This window comes from Colossoma macropomum, unplaced genomic scaffold (assembly GCF_904425465.1).
Source record: "Colossoma macropomum unplaced genomic scaffold, Colossoma_macropomum, whole genome shotgun sequence".
NCBI classification, from domain to species: domain Eukaryota; kingdom Metazoa; phylum Chordata; class Actinopteri; order Characiformes; family Serrasalmidae; genus Colossoma; species Colossoma macropomum.
The window spans coordinates 12925116-12951851 of NW_023494788.1; the positions used below are offsets into that span (position 1 = coordinate 12925116).

The 26736-nt window shown below is 37.6% G+C and overlaps 1 protein-coding gene across 2 annotated transcripts in view; it reads left to right on the forward strand.

Moving 5' to 3' along the window:
* Positions 1-26736, forward strand: part of glra1 (glycine receptor, alpha 1) — a 78994-nt gene that overhangs the window by 37628 nt on the left and 14630 nt on the right. For both annotated transcript variants that reach the window (XM_036568512.1, XM_036568513.1), the window contains 6 exons: positions 78-145; positions 6023-6246; positions 7967-8049; positions 9517-9654; positions 16353-16567; positions 22393-22539. In XM_036568512.1, coding sequence (XP_036424405.1) covers positions 78-145; positions 6023-6246; positions 7967-8049; positions 9517-9654; positions 16353-16567; positions 22393-22539 — 875 coding nt within the window. The remainder of the gene's footprint in view (positions 1-77; positions 146-6022; positions 6247-7966; positions 8050-9516; positions 9655-16352; positions 16568-22392; positions 22540-26736) is intronic.

Here is a 26736-nt window from a genome sequence, read left to right on the forward strand (position 1 = left end):
GGTTAATTTGTTATTGTTAGCTTGACCAGTATTACATCCTGCCTGGTTAATACGTCCTTTTTGCTTTTTTTCCACAGGCCCCCCTGTGAACGTAACATGCAACATTTTTATTAACAGTTTTGGATCCATTGCTGAAACAACAATGGTGAGTCTCATATTTATTCACTTGCATGTAAAACGTAATACAGTACTGTGCAAAGTCAAGAGACCACCCTTCACTGAAAAAAAATAATCGTACATCGGTTGCATAAATAAAAGTTAGGTTTACTTAAAATGATGTTATCATGTTCTACACACTAAATTTTCATTTGTTAAATCAACATAACGTTTTGATATTAATTTAAAGCTTTTCTTTAATGTAAAGCATATTATCCATTAAACATGACTTTATCCCAAGACGGGTTCACTGATAAAATCTGTTTTTAAGGACTTGGGCTTCCTTGGAGAGTGTGTTGGAGAGTTCCAGCTCCATGACAACCTTCTAAAGCACTTTGAAGGTGTACTTGAGTTCAGGAGGGTAGTTTAGGTTCAAAGCACACATTAAGGTCAAGGTCTGGTTGATCACTGGCATCTCTTTGTTTGAAAATATATATATTCCCACTGTGGTCTCCTCAGTGGATCCCTGGATGAGGGCTTCATCTGCCAGCCTGCACAATGATATTTAAAAGATATTTAAAGACTGCTAACATTAGCATAGCTAGTGAATAACAGTTAATGTTAGCATTGAGATTGACTTTGTTTTGCTCGACATCACCAGCAAATAAGAAGCTAAACTTGTTAAAACATGGCATGTAAACAGACTACCTCTAACTCTGACTGACATTTAATAGGTTTCAGTTACCTTCACCATGTAAAGTGCTGTCCAGATTCACAGTAAAGCTTCCAAAACGAGGGAAAAGATGTGTAGTATGCTGTATGTATAATTTCACAGTGTCTGTTGGAGACTGTATCAAGGAGCTGGGATAAAACAGCTACTTTTATTCTTCTTAACATGACTGAGACTAGCAGAATTACAAGATTTAAACATGTTCAGAAGAGAAATCTAAGTCAGTTCTGCATATTTGCAAACTGCATATTTGTAAATTGAACAACCCTACATCTTCCATTTTTCCATTTAATTTCCAGCCAAATTTGCCATTTTCCAAATGTCTGTATAATTAAATCATTGAGATGTAAATGAAATCATTCACAGTGGTCTAATGTGAAATGGTTCATTGTAGAGAAACTTACTCTGATGTCTTTACAGTGGTGGTGATAGAAACCAGGAGTAGCCTTGCCTACAACACAAATACAATATATTTACCATCCAAAACCACCAGTGACTTCTGACATGAGTTTTTATATGTAATGTTGATGATGGTAGAATAGTGGAACATCTGAAAAAATCTATTTTCCTTTGGGAGTATTTTATCTCACAACCCCAGCATGTACTTCTCCACCAAGAACAGATTTTTAAAATACATTTTAGGCCAAAACTATTTCAAAACTATTGTAATACAGATATTATAATTAAATAAAACTATTAATACAACAAAAAATAGCAGTCAAAAAATTATAATATAAAAAGAAAGCTAATGAAAATTTAAGAACTATAATAACCTGCTTAGGCAGTGTATTCATAACAATTTCATGTTATAACTGAACTAAGAAATCATTTAATTATGTAATATGCAAAAGCCTCAACTCTGCTTTCAGTTTTTCAAAGAAATCTGCAGGAATATGTTCAGTTCAGTCTTAGAAGTTGATTGTATTTTCTGCTTCTCATGATCCAAGTAATCCCTTAACGTTACTCCTCATTTCAAATGTCGTTTTAGTATTCTAGTGCAAATTTTCTTCTTTTTTATCTATTTCTTTTGTCCAGTAACAGCTTCTTGACAGCTTCATATCCTTTCAGACCCATAGCATTGAGTTGTCTTCTCACAGTGGAAGGATGGACAGAAACACGAGTAATGGTGGAGCTTGATTTTCTCCTCTCTGTCAAAGTTGAAAGCTTTAAGTACTGTTTATCTGAGAGGAACAGTTGTGGTGTCTACCAGGTGTTGCACGGTTGTTAAGGGTCCCAACTTTTAAGAATTTTTATTAACTTCAGTTTTGGAAACTCCTGCTTTTTTTTGCCTTTTTCACCCATTTAGCTTATTTTCCTTTGACTATATCTTCTGAGAAATATCAAGAAAAATAAAATGAGTAACTTCTACTTAATAACTTCATAGTTTTGATTGGAAATAAAATAAATGAAGGGTGGTCTCTGACTTTTGCACAGCACTGTAAAAACCAATTCTGAAGTTCTTTCTTAGCAGGAATTAGTTATTCCATGGCATACATTTTGCCCGAGTTCTAAAGGAAATGCAGAAAGGATTCTGGCAGCAGCCTGAATGCCTTTGAAAGCCTTTGCCTATAGGCTGTGGTGTCACATTGCTGTTTTATTGAATGTTTGATTAAGCACGCATAGTGTGTGAGTGCGTTTTCACACTCATACATGCAAGAGCTGACTCGGCATTGCCCTAAAACGCCCGCGCTTTTGATTCACACGCAGTCCGACAACTTCCCCTGCTAGGTTGTCGGATAAACTGTACACAGAACACCCTATATTACTTAAGGGTACAATGGGAGGTGATGAAGCACGCCTGCTGATATCTATTCACACCCTATTACGAGCACTTCACAGTCCTTTCAAATGTTCTCCAGGAGGCCTATACAAGAATCTCAGACGCCAAACCCTGCTACTGAGCAGCCCAGAAACTGCTGTGGCCTGCAGGAGCAGCTCATGCAGAACAAATGCAGCATTTTCCACTCCTTTTCTCCGCCACAGCTAGTGGAATTGATCCGAGTGGCCGGCACTCACGTTCAGACCCGTGAGAGGCTGGCCAAAGGACTGGGGTGAGGCGCTCGCAACCAGAATGACGTCAATAAATCTTTAGTGCTTATAAGCTTGCTGAGAACAATCTTTCATGCCGTAATGATCCGCCCAGCTCCGGCCACTGCTGGGACCAGCAATCCCCCCTGGACCACGCCTGTCCTAATTGTTTACGCCGTTTTGAAGGTACGATGCCCAGGGGAGTGGTGAGTGGCTATTTAATTAGCTCACCGGCTCTTCATTTTCTAGAGGAGGTTAGAGAGCGAGCACATAAATCCAAGAAAGTCTGCCATTTGTTTGCGGAGTTAGTCATGGCAGACTCGTGCGAACAGCCAAACTTTTTCTAATATGTCACCGTCAGGAAGGGATCTGGCCTTGGGCTTGAATCACATTATGTGTGGGCTGTTGTCATAAATCAGTCTCTTTAGCCTGGAGAAATCATAGAGGGAAATATGAAGTCTTTTTTTTTACTTTCCCCTTTAGTTTGTGCTGATGAATGTGTGCCCACTCTCTGCTTGTTTGCTAGATCATTCTGTTGGAAAATAGCTATGCCTTTGAAGGGTAGCCTTTCGCTTTAGGCACACTGTTCTCTGTCCAAAGATTGGCTGCAGTAATGAATGTCAGATAACCATAGTTGACTAGAGAGAACGATTTACAGCGGACTGTGAAGCTCGTGGTAATCTAGCATGCTCCTAAAACAATACGGACAATAGCGCAGGCGAGCCGAGCACCTGAGAAATCACCTGAGGCCATAACATTATAGGAAATGTGCACCACTAGCTTGCCGTGCTGCACTGCTGTTTTTCCAGTGGACATATTCTGTATATTTATTATATAGAAGTTGATTGTTATTTTACAGCGGGCGTGGGTTGTTTATTATAAGGGAAAAATATTGACATGGTGAAATCAATAAAGACTGCTACTCCGACTGTGCTGTAGCGATTGTTCTTTCCGAGACGTAAATCTAATAACCTGAAACAGATGATTCTCCTCCGTCAAAATATTTTGTAATTTGCCGGACTAAAGGGTCACCTCACATTAATATAATTGCCCTGGAATGTTGTGGCTGATTGCCATCACAAAGGTCACCTGGTATATTTCCTCCTGCGCTGATAAGTCACCCAGAGGTGCGTTACTGCCCAGACAGTTTAATGATCTCCCAGAAATGATAGAACTGCATGACTGTTTTTCAGAGGAGCTCACAGTCACGACTGGCAGTCACGATTTTGGGAGTGAACTGCTGCTGCTTTTATGGGGTCGGTTTTTACACAGCTCACATTTTGCCAGCCTGTCTTCACAAATATCGATTATTCTAAATTATATTTGGAAAGAAACGCACTGATGCATTCAAATCACATTTAGCCAAATGATGGAACTGCACTATGTATTGTTTGTTAATCATAATAACATTGGCTTTTGTCATACTGATCACAGAAAGGCTGCAGTATGCAGATCTGCTCAGACACAAGAATTAGTTTGTGTGCTGTGAGCATTCTGAATCATAGCTCTGGATGAGTTTCTGTGGGTGAATGAATACATTCCCACAGTCCAGCAGACACAAATATGCTTTTAAAATAAAATGCCAAAAAAGGGTTTTTTGGAATGAACATTTGGTTCCCTAAAGAACCTTACAGTGGATGATTCTTGAAAGAACTGTTTTTTAAATGAGATGTACGTGTATAAATATGAAGTACCTTTTTAAAGTTTAACATCTTTTTAAGTTTAAAATCATGACCGAGACTTGGACAAATAGGGTCAGATTCCAAACTTTGTAGCAGCTGAGAGACAAGTTCAAGACCAGATCAACAGTTTTTTAAAGAATGTAACAACAAAATAAATACATGAGTAAAAAAGAAATTGTGGTCAGTTATATAAGAATATAAAATTATGTAGTAGTAATAATAATAATAGTAATGATAATATAAACCAATCTAACCTCTAGAAGGAGATCATGATATGTTTAAAATATATTTGTCCCTTCTTCTTGATCTTAATGTTCTTAATGCAGTGGCAAACCACAACTATTAGAGCTAGGCTTTTAGTTCAGACCATAAATCTTCAAATCTATGATAATGCTACAACAGTGCACTACAACGATGCTAGTTCCCCTGTAAGATTTCTATAGTATGTTAGTGCTAAGCTAACATTGGTTTACATGAACATTTTTTGGCAGTTCTAGATTGAACAGGGACATTTGAAGCTTGTAAAAGAAGACATTTTTATTTAAGTCTTGCAACAGACATTTCCATATGTTTGACCATGTATGTTGCACTTTTACAGTGACTCCCTCAGAAACCAGTCCTGGTGTAGAGCCTTTTCTGCTGTTTTTCACTGGTAACATTTGACTGAAACCCCTAATTACTACTTGTATTGACAATCAGTTATGTATCTAGGACTCCCAGGAAGCATAGTGACAGTGACCCATTGGGATTCAAAACATGTTCGGTTGATTCCACTGTCACTTGCTAAATATATCTGGACGTTTCATAGGCATAGTGTGCTATATTATGGTAATGTGTAAGGCCTTCTGTCTAGCTCCTGAAGCTGTAACCAGTGAGAGAGCTGTATCTACCTAGATACTACAGGACAAAAAACCCTGACTGGACGGTTTTCCATTAAGCGTTTCAGGATCTTGAGCTTTTCTAACCAACACTTAATAAGAATCTTACTGCTCTTAGAGTTGAAATAAAAGTATGATGATAATATTAAATAAAATTGAGCTAAAGACAGAGTAAAATTACTGTTGAGACCAAGACAAGAATGAGATCATTAATTTGTGTTCTCAAGACCACAAGACCTGAGAATTGAGTACTACAACACTATCTTTATTTGAAGGTGTTTTCCTAGAACCATACATCCAAGCCAAGACCCATTTGTTTTTAACCTTTGTTTTGGTCTGAATAATGTAGACAAATCTTTAACCATTTTAAAAAGAGGATTCACCTCAGTTTTTAATATATTGCATGGCATATTGCAATATTTAGCAGTATAAATATAAATAGTAAAATAGTATTTTGTCTATATAGTGCAGCCTTACTATATGGGTAGATTGTGCTGAAAAGCAGCAGCGTAGACTGGCAGTGCTGATGCTAGCAGAGAGCATGTGGAGGACATGCTGTGCTCCTCTCACCTTTGTTCTGTTGACATTGCTGCGCTTATGTGTCACAGGATTACAGAGTGAACATTTTCCTAAGACAGCAGTGGAATGACCCGCGGCTGGCCTACAGCGAATACCCCGACGACTCGCTCGACCTGGACCCCTCCATGTTGGACTCCATTTGGAAGCCTGATCTCTTCTTCGCCAATGAAAAAGGAGCCAATTTCCACGAGGTCACCACCGACAACAAGCTACTGCGGATCTCCAAGAACGGGAACGTGTTATATAGCATAAGGTGAAAAGTGTTGTATTAGAAAGCCTGATTTACATAATGAGATGAATTGTTTATTTAGGTTGTATCACTTGAGGCTTTTTTCTTTTATAGTGTTTCATTTTTTGTGATAAAGCTCAGACAAAATAGATAATAGCCTATGCATTTCTAAAAACAGCAAACAGTCAATTCCAATTTCCAAATTGATTTTAGATCTCATCTGTCCTGCAGCACAGTGTTAAACAGGGCTTGGAGGACAGGAGTGTAATGAATAGCTTTGTGTAGAGTCTAGAGCTTCCTCATCTCTTAACTTGACACCATCAAATGAACCCTTCAGTTCAGTTTGGTCTTGGCTGTGAACTTTAAATTGCGCCAGTCGCGGTACACTTTGATTGAAAATCGCTGGTAAATAACTGTTATCCTGCCGTGGTGATGCTATCACAAGATGGACGGAACAGTATATTTGTGAAGTGCACTGCCTCAGACTCATTTCTGCGCCAAAACTAGATGTTGGAAGAAAGACTGCGTTTTAAATAAGCCTCGGCTTATGCTTAACACTGAGAAGCTGCAATAACAAAAGGATGTTGTTATTTGATACTAGTTATTTCTCACTCACAGCTCACTGAAATAAGCAATACTCTTAAAAGTGTGGACTTTCAAAACATAACCCATTCATATTTAAGTAGAAGAGGATGTTTTATGGTGATTTGATTTTGCTTTGTCACGTTTTGTACTGTGCTTTTCTCATTTCTTGAAATGGTTCATTGGGATCTGTAAAAGTCGTCATTATTAAGTTTGGTAAAAAAAATAATAATATACATAAAAAACATTTAAACCAGATGTAGTCAATCAGCTAAGAAATGTTTGCTATGCAAATTTTGCTTCTAAAATGCCGGAGGATGACATTACAAACAAACACTAGAGGTCAATAGTCACCCATATCTTTTCTGGACATATATCCCCAAAACTTCTCTCAAGCTTCTCAAACCATGTCCAGGCCATGCAGACTAGTCAGAGTGGTTTAGGACACAATGTGACGTCCTGTAAGCTATAAAAATGAACAAATCTGCACTGTGTAGCTGTATGCAGCATGCAGCCTTTATAGATAACAGGTGTTGTGCCGTATTCTAACTCTCCATTGTATGTGCCCGTGTCATGCAGGCATAAGGAGACTACAGATTACTTTCACCACTTTCACTTCTGTTGTTTCTATTCATAAACTTCTATCTTAAGTTAAAAAAATCAAGATTAATAGTTATTTATAAAAAGAAACAACAGAAATCTCGAATGTAATCTCTAGTGCCCATATACCTGTGTAAGTGAGTAGGCACAACACCTGTTGCCTGAAGTGGCTGCCTACACAGTGAGGTTTTGTTCATTTTCATATATCATACTGTGCTCTAAACCACATCAACAATTTTAAACAACCTTACTGAAGACTTTGATTAGTTTGAGAGAAGTTTGTATTAACAAAAGATTTGGGTGACTACTGACTTCTAGTGTTTGTTAGTAACGCTTCAGCTCTAAACTAAAGAAGCAAGATTTGGAGACCAAACATGTCTTAACTGATGGACTTCTTTTGAAGTAAGTGGAGAATTTTGCTAGTTTGATTTTCACCATTTCTTTAATTTTTTTCAGAATTTTTTTCAGTATTTTATTGTGTAGATTCTGACTTGTTGCGAGAAGATGATTGATATTGAATTTGCTTTTTGTAGTTTAGCTGTGATGTTCTTGTTATTAACAGGATAACACTGGTTCTGGCCTGCCCTATGGACCTGAAGAATTTTCCTATGGATGTGCAGACCTGTATAATGCAGCTGGAGAGCTGTAAGTACGCCCTGCTCCTCACGACCAGCCAGCCAGGATTTATTCACTGGCTCAGAGACGGATGCTTTGCTGGCTCGTAGGAAGAGATGAAGAGCACAGTGATTTAAGTCCTGCCTTCAAGTAGATCCAGCAGTCAGTGGGGAAATGCTGCAAGCTCAGGCTACTGGCTGCTCCTGCCCGTGCACTTATAGATTTTTATTTAGTTATTGTTCTCAGGGGTGCGGCAGATTCAAGCAATCCGGTGCTTAGTGCGAGAAACCGATGTCAGAAGTTGTTCAGTGTGATTGGTTATGTGATGCCTGTTTTCTCCTTTATGAGCTTTAATCATTCCAGATTATAAGATTCACCTTTACTCTTGAGTGTTAACACACTGTATTTGCTTTATGGGAGGGCAGTATGACAAATGTAATCATTCTCGGGATAAACTGTGGCACAGTGCACTTTTCCTATAGTATGCTATAGGTACTGACTGTATGCATTACTGTGCAAAATCAGAGACCGTTCTTCAGTTATTTCATTTCCAGTCAAAATGGCCATAATTTTACCAAAAGAAGATATTTCTGATTAGATGTAACATAATCCTCTTGATTAAGGAATGGTAAAGTCAGTGGAAAATAAAGGAGTTTCCAAAACCAGAATTCAAAAATTATTAAATGACATTGGGAAATGGAATTCCTAACACTGCACAAGACCAGGTAGACCACCAAAACTGTCACCATCAGATAAACAGTGCATAAACCTTTCATCTTTGAGGAAAATGAGGAGAAAATCAAGCTCCTGCTTCAGGTCTGAAAAATCCACAGAAGTTCCTGTCCTTCCCCAGTGAGAAGACAACTCAACACTATGGGTCTGAAAGGATGTGTAGCAGTTAAAAATCTGTGATTAAAAAATGAAATAAAAAAAAAAGCTACTGGAGATCTCAAAACAATGAACTGACCTCCCCAGAGTCCAGACCTCAAAATCACTGAATGCATTTGGGATTATTTGGATTGTAAGAAGTAGAAAATGCAACCAACTTCTAAGACCGAACTTCCCTGAAAAATATCCTTGTAGATTTCTCTGAACTGAAAGTAAGTTTCCTGAAAAGAATGGATGCTGTAATAAAGGCAAAGGTGAACACAGTAAATACTGAAAAAAATACATTTTGTTTAGTTGTTGAGGCTTCTGTATAATTATCTGTTAAATATATGTTTTCTGCGTTTTTCCACGACACTGAAAAATGGCTGCTTTGAATAGAAATTAAATAAATGAAGGCTGGCCTTAAAACCTAATTACAGAGAGCCTGTAAACAGCAACTACCAATGTATAGTAACGGCATAAAGAGTACAGTAAAAAGTAACTGGATGTCAGCCCATTATGCAGTATATTAATTTTAACCAATTTTATGATCTTCCTTTCTCTACCTTCTTAAATCAAGCATGGTGATGTCACATTGCCCAGCTTCAACTTGCCTCTCTTTTCTAACAGTTGGCTACACGATGAATGATCTGATATTCGAGTGGGATGAGAAGGGGGCAGTGCAGGTGGCTGACGGACTGACGTTACCCCAGTTTATTCTGAAGGAGGAGAAGGACCTGCGCTACTGCACCAAGCACTACAACACAGGTCAGCTGCTTGCACACACATGCTGAGATTGTGCATGTGAGCCTCCCCTGCCATTTCTGGAGTGCAGAACCAGCACAGCCCCCAACATACAGAAACACTAGGGCTGAACTATATAGGCATATAATGGTGCTGTGATTAAATTGCTTTGTATTGCAATTGTTTTGCCTTGCAGTGTGTTAAAAATGTACTGTTCAGCCAAATGCTGCAATATAGTTAGTCTGCATTATTAATTCACTTTTGTTTGATGACATGAATATTGCATTAGGGCTGTCAACTGATTAAAGTAATTAACTGTGATAAATCACATGTTGTTGTGTAGTTAAATGCGATTATTTGCATTTGTCCTATTTCCTCAAATTTGACCCTAAAGAAAGCTCTTTTTTTTCATTTAAAAAGCAGTGCATTTTGTTCTAGCTGTATGAGTACAAAACAGGATGAACACAGTTTACCAGTACATTCTGTTAGATTAGAGTTGCTCATGAACTTTGCAGTAAACACAGCCAGCAAGAAAATGTAGGTTATTTGCAGGTACATTGGCCAGCAGAGAGTCAGCACTACATGCATTATATCACTGTCTTCTGCTGGCTGCAAGTTCAGCATGGATTTTATATAGTTCCTGACATTATGGTGTAAAGTAAGTCTACATGATTCAGCAGTGAGTGTGGGCCTTCATGCTCTCTAGTGATACATAGGTGGGCCTTGCGGTGGAAATGGTTGAGAACCCCTGATATATGACAGAAGCACAGCGTTACTTTCTGCTTGCTACTGTTTAAAAGCTGTATTTGGATGAGGGGGCTACAGTGACAGAGTCAGTCACAGAAACATACAGCACGCAAGCAGTTGATTTGAAGGAACAAACTAGGAAAATGCATTAAAAACATTAGTACCGTTATTATTGCATTTAGATAGTTATTCATGTTTACTTTGACATTACTGACCTACACTCATTACCTCATGTACAGAAACATTTAGAAGTGTGACTGCAGTAGGGCTGCAAAAAACTAATAATAATAGACCAATAATAGATTAATCAGCTTGAATGTGGTGTATAAATATAAAGAGCTGTAACAATGAAATGTTTGCCGATGTTCTAGCAAACTGAGGTACTCTTCACCAAGAGCTGTATCGCTACCATGGGAAAAAATATGGAGCTTTGTTTAAGCCTCCCATAATTTTGAGCTACAGTAAGAACTATGTAGTAGCTAAAATAAGTGATATAATAACTATGTAGGTTACATACATAGATTAACAGGTTTCCAGAATGAGCGGATGGCATTTTTTCATGTGAAAACTAGCCTTGGGGTGACAAACGATATTATCGAATATCACGATAATTTCAACCAGTCATGATATTAAGTAAATTATCGTCTTATTTTTTATCATGTACCCTTGCCATGTGACTTTTCTCTATTTTGGTCATTCTTTATATTTAACCATTGACTTTGTACAAGTATTCTATGGTAGGTTAAAATTTTAGACCTATGCAATAACAGAAAGAATGGCATTTAAGTATAGACCATGCAAACATAACTAATCAACTACAAATATACATTTTTAAAATGCCACTTGAAAAGATTAGAATGTAGCGTTTCAGTCTGGCAAAGAATGCTGGGTATATGCGAATGAAACACTCCGCTACATGTGACTTTCTCCCTAGATGGTGAAAAATAGATTAGCTTGTACAGAAGAAGGGTGCTACCGCGCCCGTTTGGCAATATTTTGGTTTCCAACCAGACGAACACAGAGAACCATTAGATGTTAAGTGTTACATGACGTCTATGCAGAAAACCGATCATCACCAAAGGCGGCAAAACAGTAAGTACTTCACAGTACGAGCTGCCAAGCCATAAGTACTTCAGCAAGACAGTGGTGCCTGAGATGTATAATAATGTTAATTGTGTATGAAACAATCTAGGTTGTTAAAGACTATAATCATAATAATATTAATAATTATTATTATTTCTTCTAACATAACTGTTTTTTCCAGAATTAAGATTCACTGCTATAATTCTCCTTTGCTGTTCCACTGAGATGCACCTACTCACTTGGGTTGTCTTCGTAAATTAATTTTTAACACGATAATATCGTTTATCGCGATAATTCTGGAGACGATAATTGTTTGTCTAAATTTACATTATCGCCCAAGCCTAGTGAAAACTGTTTCTAAAATGAGTTATTTTTGAAGCTAATTAAACATAGACAGCTAGCTAGTGAATGTAACAGAGTGACAGGAAGAGCTGATGAATGGTCAATAGTTTTTGAAGTAGCTGTTAAATGCTTTTCATTAACCAAAACTGATATGGCTTAGAATATTCCAGATGTTAGTAATGTAACATGGTGAGTTTCGGTGATGTAGGGGTAACATTAGCTCACTCTGACAATTCACTAACAGTGCGAACTGCACATACTTAGGGAGTAGTTTGCTTTGTCAGAACATCGACACGGAGGGAAAGGTACCGTTTACTCACCATTCTGCTGCTTCAGAATCGACAATAGCATGTTTTGTTTTCTGCTGGCTGTAAGTAACGCTGTCGCTGTGCTTATGCAAATTTTGAGGCCCACAGGTGGGAATGCACAAAAAAAATGATTTCTCAAGTGCTGACAGAGAAAAGCTGAGAACTATGACCTGGACAGCAGCTTAAAAATAATAAATGACAAAGTACAATAAATAGTGAAATAATCATGAATAAAAATAATATTGACTAAGCAATCAGTTTTAATTCAACTGTTCGTTCTAATTTTTGGAAGCAAATGAAATTAAGCTAAATATATTTCTCTGTGCCTTCTTGATCACAACATTAGGCTATATTAAATGTTGTAGCTGGAAAAAAACTGCTGGAAAGCACAGCAATATGGAACATGTGGATGAGTGAAATTTCAGGGGAGGCAATAAAAGATGTATTAGAAGAAGCTGCAGGTCTTGTGTTAATATTGGTTTCCATTTGAAAACTTTTCATATGTCTTTCTTATAATTGTCAAATATTTCTTCACTAATGTTTATGACATAAAATGCCATTACTATCCCACTTTGACTTAAGAACCATTGGCTCCCCCTCAGTGTAGGCCCCATGCACCACCAGACAGTGCGTCCAAAAGATTTAGAAACCCTGTTTTATGTGACTACTTTATCCTTCATTTTAAGAAAATGCTTCCAGGCTTCACTTCTTTTTAACTTTCAACCATAATTGGACATAACTGGATGTCACTTTGAAAACATACACGAAAAGCTGACAGTGGAAATGTTTGTAGACGATTTTTTATTATCAACATAATAATGTCAGATAACTGTTTCAGATTAGTTAGGGGGCTCATTTGCATATTGCAGTCCGTAATATCAGAATTGCACAAGAATATCAGAAAATGATACTAACAAACAATATGTGGCGCAGCCCTAACACACACACACAGACACACACAGCTACACAAACCTCTGCACACTCATGCTGAGATGGAAGATTATTAAAAAAACAAAACACAAACAAAAACAAACAGAATTCCACACACACAAGGAAACACAAACACAAAGCCATACACAGCCATACACATGCACACACATTATGATTCTTTGTTACAGTGAGTGTTTTGAGCAGATAATAGTGTGTGGCTGCAGTGTAGAAGCATTGCGGCTATGCTCTGTTTCTCCTTCATGGTCGTTCAGTTGGGCTGAAAACCATCTGTCCGGTCATCCTCGCCAGTCAGGATTTGTTACTCTCTAGATAAAGTGGGAAAAAGGGCTGAAGGCCAATCTAGTCAGGATCTAAAATAGAACAGGCCAAAACAGAAGGGACAGGGGGAGCATGGCTCTTTTGTTGTCTCCTCAGAAATTAAGAGGTGTAGAGTGTGTGTGAAGAAGAAGGTCATCTGGGCGATTCTTGCGTCCTTTCATGTGTAAAATGCAGTCACACATGGCTGTATCAGTTGTATAAGCCATATTTGGACTATGCAAAGCATGCAGTTTATTTCACAAATGCTCTTTGACATCACTACATCAAATAAATTGAATGTTCAAATCCATATTTCAGTCTATCCATTCAAATACCATATCTGAAACATTTTCCATTCGCCAAACAAAATCCAGGCAATTCGGCCCAGCTTGACACCACTCAAGTGATAGAGCTAGCTGTCGGAGAGTGTGCGCGAATCTGTCTATCTGTCTACCTGTCCGTCTGTCTGCCTGCCTGTCTGTGAGGAGCTGAAGCTGGAAGGCTGGCTACGCTCTCTCACTCTCTGCAAGCTTCATCTCCCGCATAATGAAACAGATTAGAATAAGCCGAGCGAGCGGACAAGTTCAGACTACGTTCGCTCTGAGATCAGATGTCCTCTCTTACTCTCATCCTTTCTTTTCGTTCTTCCTGTCTTGCTCCTTGTGTGTAGTCAGAGTATGGACAGGCATGAAAAACCGACTGTCCAATCAGTCAAAAAGATATAGAACTCGAGTACTGTAAAGCTGATGTCAGCATATTTTTTGTGTAGGTAAATAGTCTTTAATAGAGACGTGGCATGATTTTTTATTTATTTTTTTTTTTTTACATGGAATAAAAAAAATCACTGTCTGGTTTGAAATCACTGTGAATTTTAAGCAGAGCGCCAGGTCGCTGTACCACCGGCGTCAACTAATCTCGAATAGCATGTTACAACTGGATGCAAAAGTTTGCTTATGTAGTGGGGCTGAAAGAATTTTATCACAGTTATTGAAATTTGAATGAGTACAATATTCATTAAAAAGTGAAAGTTCATGAATGTGAGGCTTGAAAAAGGCTTGAAAAAGCTAGCTGATATTGCTAAAATGTTAGAGCAGTTGCAAAACACTATTGCCTTTTTTTGATATTTTGGTTTCTGTAGTCATTCCAGGTAGTTGCTATGTTGTTGCTACAAGGTTGTCAAATTGTCTTTGGGGCATTGCTTGTTTGTTGCTTAGTTGATAAGTGGTTGTTGCTATGCTGTTGCTAAGATATCACATTCACGATATTGGTCAGAAAAATAGCAATTAGACATTTTGTCCAAATCATTTAGCCTTATTATGTCGTTTCTGACACTGTATGACAAGGATGCGTGAAGCAAGGGGGGCTGAGGGGGCTGCAGCACTCCCCAGATTTCAGTATTGTTTAACTGTAACTGCTTAAAAACACACAGAACTTGAAAATATTTTAAGCATAGCAATGTCCAGAGTGTGCTTTGTGTAAAGTTTGTATTTTTATTTTTGAGTTGTTAATGTATGTTCAGAGTCTGCAGTAGCTGTGCACTGTTACAGTTCATGCTGCATTTAGAGTTACAACACAAGCAGGTTAGGCTATTTCTGTGCCAGTGCCAAATATTGCCAACTCAAAATTTTCAGTCAACATAGTTATCTTTTACTCTCATCAATTTTTTAAACCACTGTAATAATAAACACTCCTGCTAGATGTGCACGTGTAGCTTAACTAAGGGCGTGACACAAGGTGGTTCTGTGCCTGTCATCTACAGTCTGACTGAACGATGCTCAGCTCATTGGCATAAAGTTCATCCACTCGTCCAGAGGAGAGACAGTGAATCAGCGGTTGCTGTGTTGGTCATATGTGTATGTTTGCATTGTCGTTTCCCACCACAATCTAGAATGCTATGATACCTTCTGTTTCATGTAAACTGTCCAAACAATTCAAATGAAAAAAAATCAAACATTTAGCATGATGCCACGGTGTACATTACCCATAGGCTTCTTAAAATTTCAGTGCATCCAGCTTAAAACATCTTCCTGTGTCCATGCTGTATGATGTATTGTTATCTATAAAAATGGCCGGCTACTATTACTTCTTACCTACGTTAGACTTGTAGCTCCTCCTGTACCCTTGCAGCAGATCTAAAGTAGCAGATGTCAGAAACCAAACATGTCTTGGCTGATTGCGTACATTTGAGGTGCTGGGTAAACTGTGTACATTTGATATTTTGCTTCACTACTCCTTTCATTTGTTGCCTATTTCTGATTTATTAGCTGCAGTCTGGTTTGATTTGCCATGTCCCTACTGGCCTATGCTGTGGAATCTGTTTACTTGTCTTTGTTGCCTTTTAATCCCACACCCCCCACTGAGTCCCTGTGGAGAAGCTAGACCGTAGATGTAATTTTAATCATTGCACTAGTTGTTGTAGTGCCACAACTGTATCTTCTCACTTTCTGCTCACATACTTGTTTACATCCTCAGTGATTATCATTTTTTAGCATTCTGTTTGCTGTGTTGTGCTGACTGTAGCCTTAGCCTTATAAACAAAAACACCAAAAGCATTGTCTCTGTTTAGCATGGAACATTTTAATGTGCATTATTAATGCTGCGCATTATTAGATGAACTAAACGAATAATCTTGCTGATTGAACACAAGTGATTGTGATACTGCGCTGCTAGGCTGTACTGACTATAGCTTCATAACAAATGCAGAGGCTTAACAATTCCAGTAGCGTGAGTGGTGGAAGCAAAGTTAAATAGACCCAAAGCCTGGTGATTCTTGCACATTTGGTTGTGTTTACTGTGCTTACTTTGTTGGATTTTAATATATTGTATGCCATGTGAAGAAATAAGGAGTCTTATGAAAAAAAGTGCTGTGTAAGATAATGAATATATATAACAAGTGCAGATGTCATATATATATATATATATATATATATATATGTATGAGAAAGGGAATCCCTTTGCCCAGTTTGAACTGTATTTGTATGTTGTGTGTTTCAGGGAAGTTCACGTGCATCGAGGCTCGCTTCCATCTGGAGAGGCAGATGGGTTATTACCTGATTCAAATGTACATCCCCAGCCTGCTGATTGTCATCTTGTCATGGGTGTCCTTCTGGATCAACATGGACGCAGCCCCTGCTCGTGTAGGCCTGGGCATCACCACCGTGCTCACCATGACCACCCAGAGCTCAGGGTCCAGAGCCTCTCTGCCTAAGGTTAGCCTAGTCAACAGCCACAACAATCAACTCTCACTCTCAGTAGCTCTCTCTCTCTCTCTCTCTCTCTCTGCTTGTCTAAAGCTCAATATTCACACATGTTGAATTTGATGCCATAATGATTGCAGGTCGGAGTACATTCTGAGTCTATGGTAAAGCACAAGTGCCATGAGATACTTAATACCAGAGTACTTAATAAGACCAGTGTTTAAAGCGGCACTATATCACTTTTTTTTTTTATTGAAAGAAGTAGCATTACTGAGTCAAGAGAATAATAAACAGTATGGTGTCTGTGTGCTGCTGTGAGTCACCCTGGAAAGCCAGAGCTAGTAATTTAAAAGTCAGAGGTATTGGGTTGGATTTTGAGGGAGTTTTTCAGACGTCATACGTCTATATATATATATAATAACGTCATGCACAGACTCCAAAAAAAGGTCCAGCTCTATGTTTAATTCTACAATACAAAATCAACATTATACTGATGAAGATATGATGACGAGAGTAGATTATTGACTAACTAATGTTTTTCTGCACATTCTCTGCCTCTCTCCCTCTCTCTCTCTCTCTCTGTGTGTGTATATATATATATATATATATATATATATATATACATACACACACACACACATACGCACTCAACATATATATCATCTGATAATAACCAGGTTTAATGGGTGTGTTTGAGTAGGGAAACTACCAGATTGTGCTGGACCCCCCTGCACCAAACGAACATCAAACTGTATAAAATCTTTTCTTTTGTACTGGAAAGAATGCTGTCTCTCATCTTCACCCTCTCCCTCTCTTTATCTCTCCTATCAGATGCTCTTATCCAGAGCAGCTTAATATTTTAGACAGATGTAGTGATAGGAGTCTTGTTTGTATTACTGCCTGAACAAGGAATTGGACGCTGCTCTCCTGTGTGCAGAACACTGTACTGTCTGACTTATTTACACACATATCCAATTTTGTAATGAGGCTTAGCACACCCATACTCACGATACAAGGAGGGCTCACATGACTGCCTTGGACTTCAGGAGACTCAACTACGAGCATAAAAGGCATATTAACATCTAAAGTATATGATGGTGATCTTTTATCTAAAAATAAATATTGTAAATACATTTCAAATATTTGATCCATCACGCAGCCCTTGTTTGCATTAATAAAGTTAATAAACCCATGCTTTCTGAGAACTGGTACTCTAAGCTAAAAGAATGTTTTCCAAAGCCGACATAACATTTAGTTTTTATGTATTTTAAACTGTTCTTTCAAAGCACTCTGAAGCACCCAGCAGGTGCTGTACATTACAGGTTTTTGTATCAACTATGTTAAAACTAAAAATCAATATTGTTGTGCAACACCAAAACTAATATACTGGTATAAACTGTATATTGTCCAACACTACCTAATATTTCACCAGTATTCTTTGAATGTTATTGGTTTTATGACAGCTGAATCAGTAGAAGACACATTTGAATTCAGCTCCAGTAACCTAATTTAAGTGATATCTCTTCTTAGCACCTGCAAGTGGTGTATTTGTCACATTGATTATAAGCCTTGAAATTGAATTGAATTGATTTTCTAATTAAATCTGCTCACACACTCCTCGACAGCATGTAATGACCTTTTTGTACATTATGGAAGATTCTGCATACTGTTTTCGGAACAGATAACATCAAATGAGATGAACCGTGTGTCTGATACTACTTTGCTATAGTCAGACAATCATGCCATTAATTATGCAGTACTATGATTCAGATGAAATACAAGAATAGTGGGCGTCATGATATCATTGACCCACTTGATCACAATTTTCAGTATTTTTGCAGTACAGTTACAACATAAAAGAAAATGTAGAAAAAGCACTTTTAAATGTTGAAATCATTTTACCACAGGTTAATACTGTTCATCTTTTAACAGAAAAAACACAATTTAAAAATCCAGTTGTTACTAATTATTACTAATTGATGCAAACATACAGGCCTATGCAAAAGTTTGTTTTTTGCAAAATGTTTCATTGATTTTATGAGCAGAAATAAGTACACATTCTCTACATAGAACACACTTCAGCACATTTTAATGCACAATTACTGTTTTTTGGTGAATTTTACATGGTGGGAAAAAAAAGGTTTTATATTTTGTTTTAGCTTTTTCCACTGTGTGACAATAAGCAAATAAATAAAAATTGTACACTATTTGTACTGTATGTACTATATTTAAGTTTGTTCCCAGTAGAGGATGTTTTAACTTATTTTTACTTAGAAAATCAACAAAACATGTAATGTAACTAGTTGTGTTAAAACTTTTGCATATATCTGTATGTTGCCCTGGTGTTGCTATGCAGTAGCCTATTTACTTCCACCGTGACTTACAGACTCTACATTTACTGGAATTATTAACATTTGGAATCTGTATGATTATCATTGGGTTTTATGCAGCGGTATGTCATTAAAACCAGCAACTGTCCCTATAGAACAGAGGTTGTCGGCTGGTGGAACTTGGTCCAGATGTAGACCTAGCAAAGTATTTCAGTGGTCCGAACCGTGATCTTGAAAAAATACTTTAAAAACAAATGAACAGAGAAGTGTGCATTGATTCTCCCCAATTCAGGTTCAACACTGATCTCATCTGTTCAGAGTCAAAAGTTAAAACGTGAAGCACCACTGAGAAACAAAACATCACATTAAATTAACCCATCCACAAAGTTCAGTTCTAAATACAAATAAAAAAAAAAAACCAAATGCTCAACATGAAGGGTCCATCAGAGCACTCATGCATCTCCTGAAAGCAAGTTTTTAATCAATGTATTATTATTATTTTGCATTTTATTTTACCGTGTGAAAAGACAGGAACTTTTCTTCTGTGAACTAATGTCTTATTTTATTTTATTAATAACCAGTTATTCATGTTTAAGCATTACAAATGAATTGTCCTTGCCATTTTATATTAGTCTGTTTATCTGAACCTTTGTTAAGTAACATATTAACTAGAACGTCACAGATTTAAGTTGAAACCCATGCTATAGAAGATAATGGTTAACACATGCTGTCATGCTTAACATGAAAAAGACTTCTAAAAGAATCTCTCTGTCGGTCTCATGGTCTCTCTCTCCTCCAGCCTGGATTGAGAGCGTAAACTGCAACTTTGCGTGATCTGGCAGTGTTGTATAATTATATCCTGTATGTTATTCCCCAGTGTTTGCAGACATTAGGAGATTTGTTTGCTCTAAAATTTGAAGCGTGCTTCTTATTCCATTGTGCTGTCACAATAATCAACGCATGCCCGAGACGAGAGATGGTGCACGCATACTGTATTTAGAGATGACGCACTGATTTGCTGCATTGGTGCTGGACGCAGATAGAAACGGCAGCATTCAGCCCCTTTCCTCGCGGCATTTATTATACTGCTTCCCCTTTAGTCCTACCAAATTTATCACGTATATCCTTGGTTCATCAGGATTCTGTTCATTCGTGCTCTTTTTCTCTCTCCCTCCTCACCCCCGGCCCCCCAACCCCCTCTTTTCCAACCATACCCAAGAGAGTGATGCACATTATTAGATTTTTAGGAGAATGTTCATGTTCTCATGTACGACTCGAATTCTGATCTTGTAAGGTGTGTTATTACAGTCTCGCATCAGGTAAATGAAGGTGAAATAAGCTGTAAATGTGGAGCATCTGGGAGAGAGAGGGAGTGTATCACCAGCAGGCCAGCTCTCTCTCTCTCTCTCTCATCACTGGAGTGATGTCTCATGAACCATGCTCTCAGTAATGCCACCTATGTTGTGTTCACTGGCTCATCAAATGAAGTGAGTCTCCACCAAACAGACAAGCCTGCAGCTGAGCCATTTTATAGGCCGAAGACACAGCTTTCAACAAACTGAGCGTTTACGCAGATCACTGTCTGCTGATAATCAGATTTAAATTAAAGTGGCTTTGTTGGCATTTGGCATGGCATATTAATAACTGTTGCCAAATTACTAATAAGGATAATGCTGTGTATACACTATGAACACAAACCACACACATGCACGTCTTTACTATATGATTGCACACGTGCAATCACAGATGTTTTCACCATATATTCAAAAGAATTCAGGCACTCCTTCTGACTGAATTTAGTAAATATATCTAATTGTTTTGCAATACAGTGACTCCAATTTAAATTGCAATCATTTTCTATAAAGTTGAGGCCTGTTTTTTGGCTTGATGCTTCAAAACTGATCATAATGTGCCAGACTATCAGTTATTTTTGGTTGTGTTGTACCTGGCTCATGGGTGTTTAGTTGCTTTTGTTAGGTCTAACTCATCTACAGTTTATTTATATTAGGTTAAATCTCCCCACTGAAAACTTCTTAAGACAATGTATTAATGTATCAGCATTGTTGATAATGTAGTCTTAAATAAAACTGCAGCTTTTGCGATCTGAAAATTGCACCCTTTCAAATTGCAAATTGGATATTAAAATGGTGAGTATTTCAGCCCTAGCCAGGCATGATCTTGTAAATAGAATACATGTCTGGGGACAATGTTAAACTTTTGGTGATGGATTGTGGCGAAATCTGCCACAAACAAGGATATGCTCCCCCTAAATCCCTTTAATAAATGGTCTTTTAACATCCAGAACACAATTCTACACAACAGTCACACAAGCAAAACAAGGCAGACAGCAAAATGCTATCTTTAGCTAACGTAACAGTTTGTTCCTTGCAAGAGGTAATGTTTACGTTACCACACTTAATGTGTTCTCTGCACATGCAACACACATCTTCATGCTTAATGTAAGTTTTTGGGGGGGTTTTACATCCATAGGCTAACGACAGGCTTAATGTCCATTGGACAGTGTTGACAAGCACACCATCGTGTCATTGGCGTTCTGCGTTCACAAAGCACTGGATTAATTTAGAAACTTAACACTCAAGTTTGTTTTCACCCTAATATGTTTGCGCTCCCACCAACATTTATGCCAACATGGTTGTCTCTAGACGTTCTTATTGAGAAATCATGCCTGGTCCCACAAGACTTCAGTAAATTTAGCTACTTTAAGGCGCACTCATTGTTGATGCTTGTTCAGTTGCACACAGAAAGCATATGTACTCACTAAAGGAAAGTACAGCCAGTAGAATGGGATGGTTGGTTAATCTGTTGGATTGTTGTTGGATTGGACTGCTGCTGGACTGCTGAATGAGCAGGTGTCATTTGGAACAGGAATGAAAGTATATTTGGGGAAAAATAGAACCAGTACACTGCAAATATTTGCTTCAGCAAAAGAATCCTTGATAGCACTATAAATCAAAAATGCCATTATATCAAATGAAGGCTGTAATGTCTTTCGGGTGTTTAAAATCCCTGCTCCGCTCCCATCTGCTGCTGAATTTTATGGAATCGCAAGCAGTGCATGTAGTCAGTGGTAGGTTGTTGCATAAGGTGAAACTGGATAATCATTTATGTCCTGTATGTCTTTTTCTTTTTTTGCCCCACTGTATCACTGCCAATGATGACAACTGTATACATATTTTGCTGATGAACAAAAATCAGGAAAAATAATTCATTTTAAAATCTGTTTTATTCAGTAATATTTTGCCCCCTGCATCAGGTTGGCAAGAGCACAATGCTTCTGCCTACTTCCCTGTCTGAGGAAAAGCCTCTGGGGGTTTTTGATTAAAATGGGCTTATTTTACGAGTTTCCCAACTGGCAACTTTTGAACCCTTCGGCTGAGGAGTGCGTGACTCACCAGTGAACCGTGGGCCAGAGAATGACTCAACAGCTATGTTTTCTCTATGCACACACTCCGCACTGCCAACCCTGTCTCTGTCACCCTGCTTCAGGTCTCCTATGTGAAAGCCATCGACATCTGGATGGCCGTGTGCCTCCTGTTCGTCTTCTCTGCTCTGCTGGAGTACGCCGCCGTCAACTTCATTGCCCGCCAGCACAAGGAGCTGCTGCGCTTCCAGCGGAGGAGGCGGCACCTCAAGGTGAACAATCTCTCACTCACACACTGAAGCACGCCGCAGTACTGTGATAATTCCTTATGCTTAGTGATAGTGATGCACTGAAATTTAAATTCTTAGCTGATACTGAAACACCCTGTGCAAAAAAATCAAAAACAAGTAAAAAGGAAATAAAAAAAAATATTTTTTATTTTGAAAAAATAATTATGATTCCAATTTCTTCACAGCCAAATTGACTATTCGCCAATTTGTAAGGCCAATTTTAATTAGCCTTTTTTGTAATCCAACACTGTGTTGACTAAATGAACACTAGCACATTTCCAGAACTTTGTATTAGCCACATCTGCAATATAAACATTTGCTCTTTAAGTATATTTTGGTTTTTCCATCTGAATTTACATGACCAAATCGTACGGCAAATTATTCAGTAACTGCATGAAATAAAAGTAAGTTTTGTTTTTGTTTTTTTTTGTAGTGAAAGCTCCCCTCAAATTAACAGAACATGCTCTTTGTATTATTTTATAAGAATAATTTTTACAGAGCAGATCACTGAAGAGACACCATCTGTTTATAGTTTATAGCTCAGATTTGTGAAAAATGGGTCGACTTTCAGTAGACAAAAAATTGTTCAGAGTTCAGCTTCTTCTATTATAAGGGTTTAAAATTACATTACCCATCTATTTGACTGGAAAGAAGACAGTTACAGCTCTCATATGAAACCCACCTTTTGAATGTAGCTTATGAAATATGAAAGTTATGAAGAATATAACGAAGTGCGTTTTGGAACCACCTGTGGTCTCAAGGAGTTGAAGAGGTTAATGGGCCGAACTGCCATTTTAAATGTTTAAATTTTAAAATCAGTTGACTATGTAAATAACAAATGAAGTGCTACATCAAAAATAAAAAGGTAACTGGCTGTTTTGCACAATGAGTTATGTATAGTCATGCTTTGACATCTGGTATAGCAGCAGCATTCAAATACAGTGTGAGTGCAATTGCCTCTCATGTTATTTACGTCATAAAGCTGCAATACAGACCTGCCAAAATAAAAGCAATAAACTGTCCAGTTGTTCTTATTGTGCATTACTATGAAAAATCCCTTAAAAACGCTTTTGTTATTGAGAAGTTAGTCCTTTCAGTAGGAACTGAGTTGCTGCTGCTGTTTGAATGTGTCAGTGATGACTGGTACAAGGGAAACAGTCTCTTTTCAACCTCAGTTTCTCTCATTACCACTGAAATGATTTGCAAAGTACTATAATATTTTAATGTAGGCCTATTTAATCTTTTAAAAATGCAAAGAGGATAACTTATGTTTTTCAAAATTATTGGCATTCACACACATACACACAATCGAAAGTTTGGACACACCTGTTAGATTTTCGTAAACACATGATTTAAGGCCATGCTTAAATGCTTGAAATTTGTTTCAAAGCCAAATATAAAAAATGAAGTTGACACTTATGCATTATATCATTGTGTGCCTTGTTAAAAGTTTACTTGTGGAATATCTTTTCTTGTTAATGTGTTTTAGCCAATCAGGTGCGATGAGTAGTGTGGGTCTAAATAGCTCTTTTTAGTAAAACACCAATATTTGAATAATTCCATGTACATTATTTCATAGTTCAGATGTCTTTATTGTTCTTCTTGGATATGGATAACAACATACTCCTACAAATCTAGCATACCCCCCACACAGACTTAGACACACTTCTCAAACGCACACTACGTATGTAGCAATGGACTGATCAATGTTTTTGGGGCCGATACTGATTGTCTTTCAGCACGATTGGCCGATAGCCGATACCAATCAGTGTTTGCTAGTTGTAACTTTTGTGCACTGCTCTGAGTTCTGCAATCATCCAGACCTACACTTGTTTGGGCTGAAACCATGACAACATAGCATGATTTGAATGCATCCTTACAATGCAGAAAATAGAGCAGGCTCCGATTAAAAATTTACACAGCGTCGCAGTCCATCAGTTTTGGACTTGGTATGAAAGATGGCATAAATATACATGTGTTTGTTTTCAGAACTTGACGTGCATTTTTTCATCCATAAAAATTGGACTCTGTTTGAATAGGCCTTTAACCCTTGTCAAAAGTCCATTGTTTGAACGAGGAACTGCAGAATCCTATGACCAAGGAGCCTCATGCAGGTTTGCAGCAATCCTTAAATAGGGCTCAGGTTTTTTATGTTGCTGACCAGCTCTCTCATGACCAGCTAAGTTAAAGAAATTGATCGACTGGCTATGTATCGGTATCGGCCGATTTTTAGCCCAAATATGCAAGCAGCTGATACCAATACATAGCCAATCAATCGCTACATCTCTACCTGCATGCTTTTGATTATGCTTAGTCCAGACACTCACACACACACCCCCTCAAATCTATACCTATATGCACACTTGGTCCCTGTACACACGCTGCTTAATATTCCGCTTAGTTAAATATTCACTTTGTTAAATATTCAGAGCCTCTGTGGTTTAATGTTTGCATTTAGGAGTACAAAACACACAGGGAGTTAATATTTCATCAGGGAGAGTGCTGAGCATAATTAGATTCTGGACAGAACAGCGGTGTCTGTGGAGTAGCACTGCTCTATGGCAATTCAGTGAGAAGCACCCTATTTCATAACATCGGCTTTAAGCCATGCTTAGACAGAGTGGCAGGATAAAGAGCTGTTCAATTTCAAATGAAAACATCTTGACAAGCATGTTAACCAGGTGCAATTCTGGCAATAATTATCTTACAACAAGATCATCTACACAAACATAGTAGATACCAGCTAAGTCCCAATCTAGTACTTTTGCCCCGCTCTGAACTGACTACCTTCATGCTGATAATGATCCATTCCAGTTTGGTGTTTGTATGTTCACAGATAATCAGATAATACAGACATATTATTTATTGTCGCTGTCAAAAAAAAACATGAGGTTTTTTTTTTTTACTTTTTTCTACTTTTCTACACCAGTTGTAGTCCTTTACATTGTGTCAAAAGTTCATGATGGATGGTCCAATAGAAAATGTTCAAAATAACTAGAATAAGATCTCATTGCATTAACTTCCATTAAAAGTTAAGGATGTTTTTCCTTCTCATGTAAAGTTACCTTTTTTAGAGATACAAGTTTGATTTTTCCTGACAGCAGTGAAATGGTAGTCTGCTAATTAATACTACATCTACATCAACAATAACACTTCTGGGTAACACTTTATTTTAAGGTCTGCCTCTTAACAATTTACTATTAGCAAGCAATAAATAATACCCTAGTAAATATAACCATATTTATAATCAGCGTATAATTGTATTCATATGTTCTATCATTTAGTTATTAAATGTTGGTCACTTTTCAGTTACAAGTGTACTCATTCATGTTCTGTTATCTGAATATGGTTTGTGTGTCCTGTGAATCAGAACTCACTTAAACACAAGTTCATATTACTAAGTAATATGTTCCACTTCTAAGTTATCATTTGCACACTATTTTAAAGTTGTTTCTAAACATTTGTAAGCTCCTCCTTCAACAGTCTTCTGGATCATACGGCTGGCTTTGGGCCATTCTCCTAAAGAAGTTCTGTGAACTTGTATTTAACTAACATTGTACTACAAGGCTGACAATTGCTTTCTTCAGGTACTTTGCAGTTTTTAGCTCAAGTGCTCTTAAATTTCCTATGTATGTGTTACAGGCATCAGCAATTTATTATTACAGTTTAAAACACAGTGGCCACTACTGTAAAGTTAGTTGGCAGTTGTTTGAGTTCTGATTAACAAGACATACACATTTAGAACACGTAACATGTAGGAAAAATGTGGCCATTTAGCATCATTTTCTAACAGGTTATGTCGTTGTAAATTCAGATAATTATTACCTGTTTTTTACTCCTTGACTAACATTTCACATTAATGCATTAAGAAGGCTTGCAACTGATAGATTACAATTATGTCTAACTATTGTCTAATCAATTAATTAGACAGTACTTAACAACTCATTTCTAGAAGACATTATTAACATGTCATTTAAATGCATGTATACCAAATTTCTAAGCCTGGTTATGAATATATTTATTCGCTAAGGTATTATTAATTGCTTGCTAATAATTAAGTAATCATTAAGAAGCAAGCCTTAAAATAAAGTGTTACCGCAATCTGACTGATTTGTTTTTTGGCCTGTTTTTTTTTAAATGACCATTTTATAGTACAACCCCAATTCCTAAAAAGTTGGG